Source organism: Perna viridis, chromosome 10, assembly GCF_037379345.1.
Source record: "Perna viridis isolate PV_CMFRI_1.1 ecotype Kerala chromosome 10, ASM3737934v1, whole genome shotgun sequence".
NCBI classification, from domain to species: domain Eukaryota; kingdom Metazoa; phylum Mollusca; class Bivalvia; order Mytilida; family Mytilidae; genus Perna; species Perna viridis.
Genome location: NC_142454.1, coordinates 13,063,640 through 13,076,897, shown reverse-complemented (window position 1 = coordinate 13,076,897; position 13,258 = coordinate 13,063,640). Strand labels below are relative to the sequence as shown.

Below are 13,258 nucleotides of genomic sequence, written 5' to 3'. Positions count from 1 at the left end.
ATAAAAAAAAAGATTTAAAGATTTAATATAAACAACCCATAGGCGAAACCCAGGGGGCAGGGGGCGCCACCCCATTTAGGTCGGAAAATTTAGTTGACTATAAAGGAAATGAGCCGGACCTCCTCTTTTGAGATTCTCTGGATCCGCCTCTGCAACCATATATGAGAATTTGACACAATTCAACTAGTACATTGGCTATTATCCTAGTATTTATTATACAGCGTAGTCAATGGGTGCAAAGCTCTCGCTCCTCGACAAACCAGACAGCCTTCGTGCCATGCCAAGGTCCTAATAAGGATTATGAATGTTTGTTAGAACAACGACCATTACTTACGGTTAATCCTTAGTAGATTAATCCCAACACTTAAATCTATGCATATATTTCATTTGAACATGAGTTATTCATATAATGTCACCTTCTGTGGGAAAAGCAATATGGATTTTTATTTTAATTCTAACCGTCCACAATATTCAATGTTCAGGTAAAGCGAACTAAAATTGACATTTAACTCCTTTATGTCATTCTTTTCATATTTTCATTCATTGAATTATCTATTTTAATGAATGATTGTAAACAAATGCATAAATGACATTTCTACCGGAGAGGAAGACCCATTCGGCACTTAACTCGCTCTATAAATCTCCAAGAAACACCGAGTGGACAACAAAAAAATCCAATAGTTCCATCTTTTTTCGTCAAACGGTTCTAGTGTGTATGGCCAGTATGACGGTACTTAATCCAACGCAGTTTTCATTTGAAATAGGAAGTCCAAAAGTGGGGACTTACACGTATACATGTACACTCACGAAATTGAAATCAAATTATGCAACTTCCAAAGCACTGTTTGTATGTCTTTCATTTATTCGGTGAATAGGATAAATGCAAATGCGTAAAAATTAATAACAATTTTTTAACACTGTCGACACTATTCATCACTAGGGACATGCACGTTTCCAGACGAGCTTCGGGGGATGTGGTACAGTTCACACAAGGGTTACTTGAACTTTACCGGTTCAGAAATCACCGGATACCCAATACAAATGTCTGCAACAGTCAGTGAACTAAATTTCAACTGTACAGAAAAAGAAGGAGACTTCTATTTATTGAAGTAAGTCGATGGCAGGTTCATTTGAACAAAGTTCTAAATGGTAAATTAAAAATTTAAATAAATTTCCATATTCTGTGTCGTAACTCCGGATCAGCTCCGGATCAACGGGATACTGTCTCTATAACATAACATTCCAAATTAGGAGCCCACAGGGAGCAATAAGAGTTATACAATGTAGAGTGTAGAACACGATAGATAGATAGATAGATAGATAGATAGATAGATAGATAGATAGATAGATAGATAGATAGATAGATAGATAGATAGATAGATAGATAGATAGACATGTAAATGATGTAGAGTGTAGAACACAATACATAGATAGAGATGTACATGATGGGTTAAGATGTGGTTTCCAAACTTGTGACTAGAAACAATAAATATTGGTTTTGTCATAGTTATTAAATAAACAAAGATGTTGGGAAAAGACGTATACATGAGGAAAAACACCAATGACCACAGGGAGTAGGGATAACATTATAAGTAAACAACAAGGTCTTATCGATCAAAGATTAAAGAAAGAACAGTTTTAAATTCAGGTCTGTACACAGGGGATTCGGGAATTCGGTTGCACTCCCTTTGAAAACCGACAAGCACTATTGAATTCGTCGTTCAACTGATACTACTAAAGTCGCCATTTTGTATGAACTATGAAGTTTGCACTACAACCACCCCCCACCTTTTGGAAAATCCTGTGTATGGGCATGAAATATATAAAACCATCATATATTTGACAGACACCTTTTATAGAAACTAGAAAGAACGAAATAGAACAAAAGAAGAAGTGAATTGCATAACCCATTCCTTTATTCTAATAGGTTCTCATTAAACTTGTTCTTTACAGGGCTGACAAATATGTCTTTACACTGAATAGTAACATCAGAGCCTATATTTGCCTACAGATTTTAAGGGTTTCCCAATACAAGTACCTATATTATATAGGGTCAAGTAAGTATATTTAGTAGGAATTAAATAGTCTTAGAAATCAGATTTAACAGCTACGTTTTTAACTTTTTCTCGTCTTCTTTTGGCTGCCTTTAAATTAGTGTATTCGGTAGAGTTAAATTACCAATTCTTAAAGCAACACCCGTAATTCAAAATAAATCAAAATTTTCTAGTTTTAATAACGATATTGTCATATTTCTTTAATAATGACAGAGTTGAGCAATATAAACGACTATGTATATGGTGTACTGGAGGGAACAGTTATTTCTATGTCCGACGCTTGTGATAGAACCAAACCATACGAGGCAGGCACATTTGTTACTCTAGTAAAGGAAGCTGGTAAGTTTATATACCAATTAACTTAAAAAATAATTCCAGTCATGCCTGGATTGTACCAAAAAAGTACAGATCTTGTATAGTCCGTCTTATGACTGAGTGACATTTATATGTATTTTTCTGTTCAAAGTTCGTTTGTTTCTGGATATTGTTGTTGCAAAGTTCAATCCTGAAATATATTAAACTATATGTTTTGTGGCAAAAAAAATAAGTATTTTGACAAAACGCTAGAGAATTCTTCGGTTTGACCGTCTTCTGTTTCGAGTAAATATTTTTAAAAATGTCTTAAACACAACACCATGACACTAATGCAACTAGTGTTCATTATCATAATCATAGCTGCTACCTCGACGGACCTGTTGCGAGCAACCTGTCCAACAGAGTTCCTTGCCACGTACAACAACCTCCTCATAACAGACTATACTGGGGCAACACCATGTGATGGTAACAATGTTAATGGATGTTACAACAAAACAGCTTTAACTTACACGTATCAGTCATGTGCCTCTAGTCTGGTGTTTAATGGTAAGAAATATATATATATATATATATATATGTATCCACCATGCGCCACTAGTATGGTGTTAAATGGTTAGAAACTTATGCGTATCCATCATGTGCATCTATTCTGGGTTTTGATAACAAGAAACTTACAAATACCAGTCATATGCCTGTAGTCTGGTGTTTCCTGGTTAGACACAAATCATTTCTAATACGTACCAGTCATGTGCCTCTAGTCTGGTGTTTAATGGTTAGACAAAAAATCATTCACTTGCGTATCAACCATGTGCACTTAGTTTGGTAATTTAAAACGCAAAATGTCTTACTTACGCATCAAACACATGTGCTTCTAGTATGGTATTTCATGGGAAGACACGGAACATCTATTACTTTCATGTAGCAAAATAGCTTTAACTTACACTGGTGGTTGATTAAGAAATAGATCATGGAAACTCCATTTTATTAGTGTTTTACCACGGCCTGGCCATTTATGTCGCATTGTTTTTCTCCGAGCGATAGCCATGTTAAGAAGACTTTGTTAGACCTTCATGACATTTTTTTTCTATAGTACAAGCAGACAAAGCTACTAACAATATAATGAGTGTGTACAAAAGACAATAAATTATTGTTTGGTCTTTATATACTCGCAGCAGTGAAGGAGTGATTCCAGAGTTTCTATGATAAAGCACACTCTACTGGTCTGGTGTTTAATGGTAAGAAACTAACACGTTTCCATCATGTGCTTCTGGTCCGGTGTTTGATGGTGAAAAACTTACACGTTTCCATGTGCCTCTGGTCTGGTATTTAATGGTAAAAAACGTATACACAGGTCCATCATGTGCCTCTAGTCTGGTGCTTAATGATAAAAAAAACTGCAACGTATCCATAATGTATTTTGGTCTGTTGATTAATTGTAAGACACAAGTTTAATATTTTTTTCAGCTGGAGGTTCTTTAACATGCTTATACCATACAACAAGCGGAAGTCTAACTTACCTACACACCTGGAACCATGACAATACAGTGGACGGTACCAGTACCTTTAGAATTGTCTGTTATGTAAGTACTTAATACACCTATATTGTATTTCTTAATCAAATAAGTTTGTATATGTATAACGAGACTATCTGAGTTTCCTATTGAGAACTTTCTTAGTAAAAAAGATAAGTATTGTCCATCTTAAGAAGCATGCACATGCAAACAATAAACGGTGTGTGTCTTTTAAACACAAATATTTCCAATACATTGTATTTAGCTTATGCAGATGTGTATAGATATTTCAGTTAAATCATACTATGGAGAAGAACTGGAAAATGTTCTTACATATGTTACATCTTTTTGTGCCATATATCTATTAAAGAAATTTCAAAATTCTATCTTAAAACTTAAGTATGTCGATTATGATTTTCTTTTTGAAATGGTTTCAACAATTTCTGAATATTGGCCACGTGCATTACGGAGTGATTATACGATCTTCAAGTGCATTTGATGAAAATTACATATGTAGTTGTTACATTAAGAACCCTCTTCTCAATGGATTAAAGTGGTTATATTATTTTGCAATAAGCATTTTGTGAATTCTGTTGATCAAATCTGACTTAGAATTGCCTGAATTAAAAAATCACATCAACTTAGAATGTATAACAATGCTGTATCATACCTTAATAAAGGCACTAAAGTTGTCCGGCAGTGCTGTGTATGCTACAGTTACTCCTAAGTTTTGTAGTGATACTGACCAGAACGACACGTATGTGCAGACACCAGGTATCAAACTGGTGTATTCATCACAAAGTGACACATGTGGTATGTATGTTTCTAGTTTCACTTTGTTTTTTTTGTCTCAATTTATTACAGAAATCATTAACTGACAGTCACAGAATTACTTGTCTCTAAATATAGTTTGTTCCTCTCCAGCTTGTCGTGACTATAGATTTCTAGCTGATTATCTTATCTCTGCTCCTAATGTGGAATCCGAACAACTTTCGAATGTAGTTCGAATTATTTCAATGTTAATTTTCTGTGTGTTTGTTTTGTTCTCATTGGCATCATACTTTTTTGATAGTTTTTCTGTTTTCTTACTTTGTTTTATCTCATATCCGATTGGTGGTTTTTACGGTCTTGACTATCCTTACGGACCTCACACCACCGCCCCTTTCGGGGATTGTGTTAGTAGATGTCTGTTAAAAGTTGGATGTAGCGAAGCCCAGCCTTTGGGATACCTGACCTAAGAACTCAGAGTATGTCCTACTAGCGGCTGGGCTGCTCTGTTGACGCTCTTGCCTACTCCCAGACCCCACGTGGTTCCGAGAGCGTTTCCACACTCTAACTGTTTAGGAGTATACGTCAACATTAATTATGTTTACTGTTTGTATCATTAAAATACGCTAATGTCATTTGGTAACTGGCTTTGAAAATGATGTTTCACGAGTCGATGAAACACACTTCTAACTGTTTATACTGGTCATGCCCATATTTAGCGGACTACTGTTTACCCCTGTATATTGCATATTATCTCTGTAATAAAAATAACGGAACTGTTTTCGCCATAACGAACTCCTTGGTGAAGTAAAAATAAGAGAAACGTTTCAAATGAAATAATTATAATTAGAATTAAATGTTTCATTTTTATGTTACATCGGCGTGTATAAGCGTTGACTGGTCGCGCATCCAAATTCTTTAAAGTTAGTCTTTGATCCCGTCCTTAATATCTAATGGAACCATCCTTGGTTGGTATTGATTTCTTTCTTTAGAATCGTTCACTTTATATCAGAACGTAACTGTTGTGATTGTGAATTGATGCCCTTTATGGCTTTTCGTGATTTTGAAGTCTGTAACAGACTGTAACTTTCTCCGATTTCAGTCAAGTCAGTGACGGCCTATAACTATGCCCGCTATACTTTCTCAAATTTCAGGAATGTCAGTAATGGACTATATATGTGTGCTCTATATATTCTATGATTTCAGTCAAGTCAGTAACGGACTATAACTATGCCCGCTATATACACTCTGATTTCAGTCAAGTCAGTAACGGACTATAACTATGCCCGCTATATATTCTCTGATTTCAGTCAAGTCGATAACAAACTATTACTATGCCCGCTATATATTCTCTGATTTCAGTCAAGTCGATAACAAACTATAACTATGCCCGCTATATATTCTCTGATTTCAGTCAAGTCAGTAACGGACTATAACTATGCCCGCTATATATTCCTGATAGTAGTGTTGATACTGCTTGTCATAGCTGCTGTTATCTGTGGTATCGTCGTGTACTTCTATTTGAAGAAGAGTGACAGGACTTTGTAAGTATCCTTCTTTTTGTGCTCCCTGAGGTACAGATACGACAAGTACTTTTTAGTATAATTTTAGAAGTTTATTATCGAACGTCCGAGAAATGTTTAATCCAAAGCGGCACAAATAATTACTCATCTAACATTGCCGTATTTCAATAAAAACGTTATGAATTCATCAAATCAGTAGAAAGCATTATGTTTTTTTACTTAGCTATATTTCGGTTTTGTTTTCCTTTTTTAAGGTTTTTTCATCTTTAAAGAAAGATAAATTTGGTATCAGAATAGAGCATTTCATTGAGATCGTGTTCGAAATATATCTTGCACGTACTTTGAGAGACACAGTGTTCCTTTTTTAAAAGATTTTGAAAATCAAAATAATTATTCACCAACTATAGTGAAAGTTCAGGAGAATGTTACGGAAGTGAATGTGTAGTATAAATCAATTTTCATTTACAGAAAAGAGGTGATATTCTGTCGACAAAAGCATCAGGTCATGAGTAAAGATGACGTTGAACTGCATGTGTCTGGACGTGACTTCCCAAGGATTCAAACTGCTAAGCTAAGAAAAGTGATATAATAAGTGCCTGTCATGTCATGGAAACACGGTCTTCGTAACAAAAGTGTACATTCTTTACTGTGGAGCTAAGGCGCTTCAGATCTAAGCTTCCAGATCGCAGCCATAAACACGCCACAAACATGAGTTAAAGTTGAAATTTAATCCAAACTTTTAAAAGGAATTGCAAATCAGTTGTGACATTTTCTTTGTAATTCTGTACATTACATTAAAACATTCTATTCTACTGTGATATTTAAATAAGCTTTCCGGTGTGGTCTATTCATGAAAGTCGTGTATGGTTGCTGGTAATGTGATAATTAAAAAGGCAAGTTTAGTGTAATGTATTTTCTTCTTCTTTCGTAAAGTATTCTATAAAAATTTTGTAATTTTACGATTTAAAACTCCAATAGACCGCTGATTGTATGAAATCGAACCATATCTTTGTTGAACATATCAGCTTGGTTTGATATGGCTTATATTACTCCTACAATGTAAGTGGTCGGGATTTTGTTGTCAGACAACCTCTAGCACTGCTTGAGCAGGCTCATATCTGCTGAATTGAGCGTATGAAGTGTCCAGCAAAATTTGTTGACTTGATATCGTTCTGTATTGGAATTCACGACGTAATAATTCTTTATTTGAAATTAACCGCATTTTGTTACCTTAATATGAAGGTTTTCCGTATACATTTACCTCAGCAGAAATTTCTGAATACATAACGGACGATCGTAGCGAAAAATATAACAAAAGTAGAACAAGAAAATATAGTTAGTTTAATGGCCTTTTCTACATTAGGATCACGTACCTATACCATATATATATTGCTAGTGTTTGGATTGTATATGGACTACCTAGTAGTTTATGATTAACTATTTATCAAACGATAATGTTCGTAAATAGTATAGTGAGTTTCAACAACAAACGTAAAACATGCATGTAATCTGACCATTAAATAAGATATTAACTTAATACCATCGAAATGTACCGTCATTAATTGTTCAACGAAATCCGGTCCCCAGATACACAAAAACAAATATTAAAGTGAAAGAAAGGGTCGATTTATATCACTAAGTTTTTTACGCACTTTATAAATATGTTTTCGGGTTCGGTTATACAAAGTTAGCATCTGTACTGTTAAGTTAAAACAAAGATTACTCTGTTCTTACAATTTATTTAAAGTTAGGTTAGTATGATGGCAAAATTTGATTTGTGGGGTGTAAATGTCGATATGAAAATAAATCTAGATAATTATCAAATTAATTTCAAACATATAAAAGCCTCGGATACGGGGGTGTTTTTTGCACGTTTTTCGGGATTCTGGTAGGTGCTCAATCGGTATATATACTTGGAGTTGAAGGTATAAGTAAAAACCGAGCACAGACGAGAAACAAGGAGCAAGATGGCACGTCAACTTTGGGTCTCTGTTATTTCTATTTTTGTGGCGCAGAACTTTTTTTCAACTGTAGGTTAGTATTATTTATTAAATGTTGTTTTGTATTATACAGTGAAAATTAAAATTAAACCAAACAAATATTCTTTAATTCAAAATCATTCTTTACAAGATGGAACGTACGTCAATACAAATATATGACCTCAGAGACTGTTGCAAAGATAAAGTCCATTAAAACATCACACATGGTAAATGCATTCGAGAGTCGTCTAATTAATTCTTCAATGATTTTTCATTCGAAAGTTCTTTTTGCAGCTAGCGATTAATCGCTTAAGATCAAGGAAGAATATATTTTTTCACTTGGAAACTTAGATGTTAATGCTATTTAAAATTTGATTTTTCTTTAAAAAACAAAAAAAACAAAAACAAAAAAAAAAACAAAAATTAAAACCATATTTTTTCTAGAGGGTAATTGTCAATTTGACAGTACATTACAAGGGAGATGGAAAGGAACTGATGGAAGAGAGCTGACTTTTACAGAGGACAGAATGACGGGCTTCAACCTAACAGTTCCAAATCTTAGTAGTTCTGATTTTGTATGTGTCAGTTCATCAACGCAGAATTCAATAACAAAGTATTTGTTAAGGTAAGCTATTATCGATCCATTTTTTCCCAATAATATTTCATTGGTTATCGATTTCCGTGGTTGTTGTGGTTCGATCAAACCACGAATTCAAATGCCCGATCGGATGTCAATGTTGAAAACTATTGAGTTCACTAAATAACGAAATTTTGGCAAACTATGTTTTAAAGTACCATCGCGGCATACAAGTGTGTTAAAGAAGAATAACCGGCATGTCCTGTGATTTTTTTTACATCCTGTAAAGTAGAGGTGTAAAGATTTGAAATAGCGAATATATCCTCTGCACAGAAGATTGTCTTCCTCGTTTCTAAAATAAGACTTGTGAATCTTAATAATCTAGGTTACCGATATTCCAGTGGCGTAGCTACATTGTATTTCAAGAGGCCTAGGCTTCAACATGCTTGAAATAGATACCAACTTAAAACAAATCCCCCTTTTATTTGCTACGAAAGGTTTCAACATCGATTTGATCCTGGTTACGCCACTGATTACCATTTACTCAAGTCTCCCTGTCTTCAGTTTCATTATTATAATCTCTAGGGCTGTCGAGTCTGTTAGGATCTTTAACGTGCGCCCAGTTCTCTACATGTGTCTGGAGGAGGAAAACGGATTCTTTAAACACTACGCCATCGATACCAGTAAGTAATATTACAATGACTGTCAGGACAAGTAAAACCCATTGTTAACAGACATTAAAAGTAAGATCTACCGTTGTAAGTGTTAACTCAATGACAGTCAGGACAAGTAAGAACTATCGTAGAAAGTAATAACACAATAACAACCATGACAAGTAATACCCATAGTTGTAAGAAATAATACAATGACAGTCATGAAAAGTAAGATAAGAACACAATGACTGGAAAAAGTAGGAAATTTAGAACTATCGTTGTAAGTTTTAACACAATGACAATCATGACAAGTAAGAACAAAATAACTGTCAGGACAAGTAAGAACTATCGTTGTAAGTATGCATATATATATATTAACATAATGACAGTCATGACAAGTAATAAGTATTTAACTATTAACAAAACGACAGTCAAGACAAGTAATAACTATTTAACTATTAACGACAAGTAAGAACTATCGTTATAAGTAGGTATATACATATTAACACAGTGAGAGTCATGACAAGTAATACCTATTAACAAAATAACAGTCGTGACAAGTAATAACTATTTAACTATTAACGACAAGTAAGAACTATCGTTATAGGTAGGTATATACATATTAACACAGTGAGAGTCGTGACAAGTAATACCTATTAACAAAATAACAGTCATGACAAGTAATAACTATTTAACTATTAACGATAAGTAAGAACTATCGTTATAATTAGATATATACATATTAACACAGTGAGAGTCATGACAAGTAATACCTATTTACAAAATAACAGTCAGGACAAGTAGTAACTATCTTTGTAAGTATTCACACAATGATTGTGATGACAAGTAAGATTTATCGTTGAAAGTTTCAACACAATGACAGTCATGACAAGTAAAAACTGTCGTTGTAAGTAATTACATAATGACTGGTCAGAACAACTAGAAACTGTCGTTGTTAATTTTAACACAATGACAACCATGAAAAGTAAGAACTATCGTAAGTAATAACACAAGGACAATCGTGACAAGTAAGAACTGTCGTTTTAAGTAATAACACAGTGACTATCGGAACATGTGAGAACTATCGTTGTAAGTGATAACACAATGACAGTCGTAACAAGTGAGAACTATCGTTGTAAGTAATAACACAATGACAGCCATGACAAGTAAGAAATATCGTTGGTAGTTTTAGCACATTACAGCTAGGATAAGTAGGAACTGTCGTTGTTAGGTTTAATACAATAACAGTCATGACAAGTAAAAACTATCGTTGTAAGTATTAACAAAATGATGACAGTCAGAATATGATAAAGATAATTTTGAAAGTCGAACCTTGCTGAAGTCTAGTTACCTGTGAAACACACACACACACACACACACACACAAACTCTGACTAATCAGTTAATTTCAATAGGTGTGCATTTTGTTAACAGATCAGAAATCAGAAGTAAAACATTTTCCTATAGTACAAAAATAAAACAAAACAACAAAACCAAAATAATTAGCAACAAGAAAAAAGCTGGTACAATGCAAGCACAAGACTAGTTTTAATGTAGATGTTAGCTTTACGTTTGATTTCCAATCTGATTACAGAAAAGGATCCACTACTTCAGGACTATTTGTACGGAACAGCTCTAACGGGTGTTCCTAACGAACAATTTGTATGTGATGCTCCAGATGAACAGAAATATAATCTTCAACCAATCTCTGAGGTTGTTCCAAAGAGTAAAATGCCATTGAGAGAAACTGCAAAGGAACAGCGAATCAATAGGTATAACTAGAGATACGTTGTTTATTAATGTAAAGAAAAGATCAGTAAATATAATTTGATTTTATTCATGATGACTATTTAGGAACCACAAGGCTGATCAACGTTATGTTGACTATTAGATAGTGAAGTTTTCGAAAGATGTTGATGTGGTTTTGCTTGCTACACTTTTTTAAATAGCCATTATATGAAAGAGCAAATGCTGTTGCTGTTTGTTGGAGTTTAACGTCCGAGCAGCAATATTTCAGCTATATTCAGACAATGAACATGAAATGGATGATAAAATGAACATGAAATGAAAAAAAGAAAGGATGGGTCACAAGGATAATAGGGTCGACAAATTTTGATTGCCACTGGAAAAAGGGGGATGGGTAAGGTCGGGCAATTTAGCCTCCTGTGGCGGAGCGCAAAGGTTCCTACTCCTATCGAATACCACAGCAGGGTTCTTTAACGTGCGAGGAACGTGGCATCTTTCCCAACACGGTGCACCACTATGGTTCGCGGTCAGGTTTTCCGTATTATGGCCTGACAACCCCAGCATGTAACACGCCAGGGGTACCCCATTCCACCACCTGGGGAAAGATCAAATGAAATATTGTCATAAAGAAAGGGAAATTACCACCCAAATGAAAAGTAATCGTTCTCTTTTGAAGCAAATTTCCTATTTAATTTGTCTCTGAACTGCGAATTTATAGATCAAAAAACGTGTTTGGTAGGTCGTTTTGGAGCTGGTCGAAATGAAGCAGACGGTTTACTTCTATACCTGTATAATTTATCTCTATTCTGGGCATGAAAGGTTATTTTCCAAAGACTAACACAGTGTAACTTGGTACGTTGACGTCATTAACATCGATCGGTCCGCAATCCGCAATTCAAATAATTCCAAACTAAATCTTAATTTTCAAGTCGATTTGAAATTAAATCATACGGATTTGCATAATCTGGTCAAAAATTTAATACAATCCTTAAGTGAAAAAGCTTTTGAAGCAGTGTTAATGTTGCATTTTGAGTATATATGTGTCTAAGAATGCAGGCAATATGTGTGTAAGGTATGGCACATGAAGAACAAACCGCAGAGATTTTATTGCATAAACCAAGTTTTTATACCTCAGAATCTTCAGAAATTACCATCAAAGTGTTAGTAAAGTTTGCATGCCTTTTTCAGATATTGATAGGTCAAATTCAGTTGAAATGCACTATGGAAAAATGGTGGGGAAAATTTCTCACACTTTTTTCCTACATGAGTAGTCAAAAATATCTATGTCACAGATGCTTCAGGATGAAATTTAAAAAAAAATGCTTTTCTGTTGTTTTCTAGGTATATTGAATGTATTTTAGTACAAAAGATCAAATTGAAATAATGATGTGCAGCCAATTTCCTAATTCTTTCACAGAATGGTACTGATAACATAAGTCACATTTCAATTGTAATACATCCACAGATTACCCGCATTCAATGGACATAAAAAGCAGTGGCTTGTTGCTCCAAACGTATGTCTCATTTCCTTTTAGTTCTTTGTGTGGATTTAGTTGGATAAAAGTACAGTGTAATAAAATATGTTGTCGATTCTCAATGTTCACCTCACTTATCAAAAGTATACAGAAACATTGATTTTATACATAAGTTTATATTTTCAGGTTACTGGACCTTCTGCGACATGAGATGGAAAGAAGGAACTTTTAGATGTAGACTTATTTAGACATTTAAAGTCTTTTATTCACTACATAGACAATATGCAACTGTTAATAAAAACTAAAATTTAAAATTTGAATTGTACTAACAGTTTTTGAAAAAAAAAGGCATCAAAACACTCTAGTGCGAACAAAACATCAACCGGAACGAAACCAGCAAAAATACATGAGCATTCTGTACAAGGATCGGATGCCTATCAACTTATGCACAGATACATGTACATAGGCAATTTCAGGCACACAATAAGAAGTCTTTTATATAATATTTTTTTTATTTTATCATTGAAACAACAAATTCGTATGACAGTGCACTTTGTCAGGCAGTGAGACCAGTGTAGCATCTAGAGAAGCTACACATTGTTTTGATCAGCACAGGAGGGTCTTATGAAATGATCAAATTGAAATTCATCCTAGGGTT

The 13,258-nt window shown here is 34.3% G+C and overlaps 2 protein-coding genes across 2 annotated transcripts; both read left to right on the top strand.

Annotated features, from left to right (window-relative positions):
- Window positions 1-724: 724 nt before the first annotated feature.
- Window positions 725-7,808, top strand: LOC148604585 (uncharacterized). The gene is made up of 9 exons (XM_088550204.1): window positions 725-797; window positions 941-1,109; window positions 1,954-2,057; window positions 2,268-2,393; window positions 2,730-2,915; window positions 3,834-3,949; window positions 4,561-4,693; window positions 6,063-6,192; window positions 6,640-7,808. The coding sequence occupies exons 1-9, from the start codon at window positions 725-727 to the stop codon at window positions 6,758-6,760; spliced, it is 1,158 nt and encodes a 385-aa protein (XP_088406330.1). The 3' UTR covers window positions 6,761-7,808.
- Window positions 7,809-7,989: 181 nt separating this feature from the next.
- On the top strand, window positions 7,990-12,920 carry LOC148604584 (uncharacterized). The gene is made up of 5 exons (XM_088547935.1): window positions 7,990-8,205; window positions 8,595-8,775; window positions 9,313-9,410; window positions 10,974-11,151; window positions 12,787-12,920. Exons 1-5 carry the CDS (start codon window positions 8,139-8,141, stop codon window positions 12,830-12,832), a joined length of 570 nt encoding a protein of 189 aa, XP_088404061.1. The 5' UTR covers window positions 7,990-8,138; the 3' UTR covers window positions 12,833-12,920.
- Window positions 12,921-13,258: the final 338 nt, after the last annotated feature.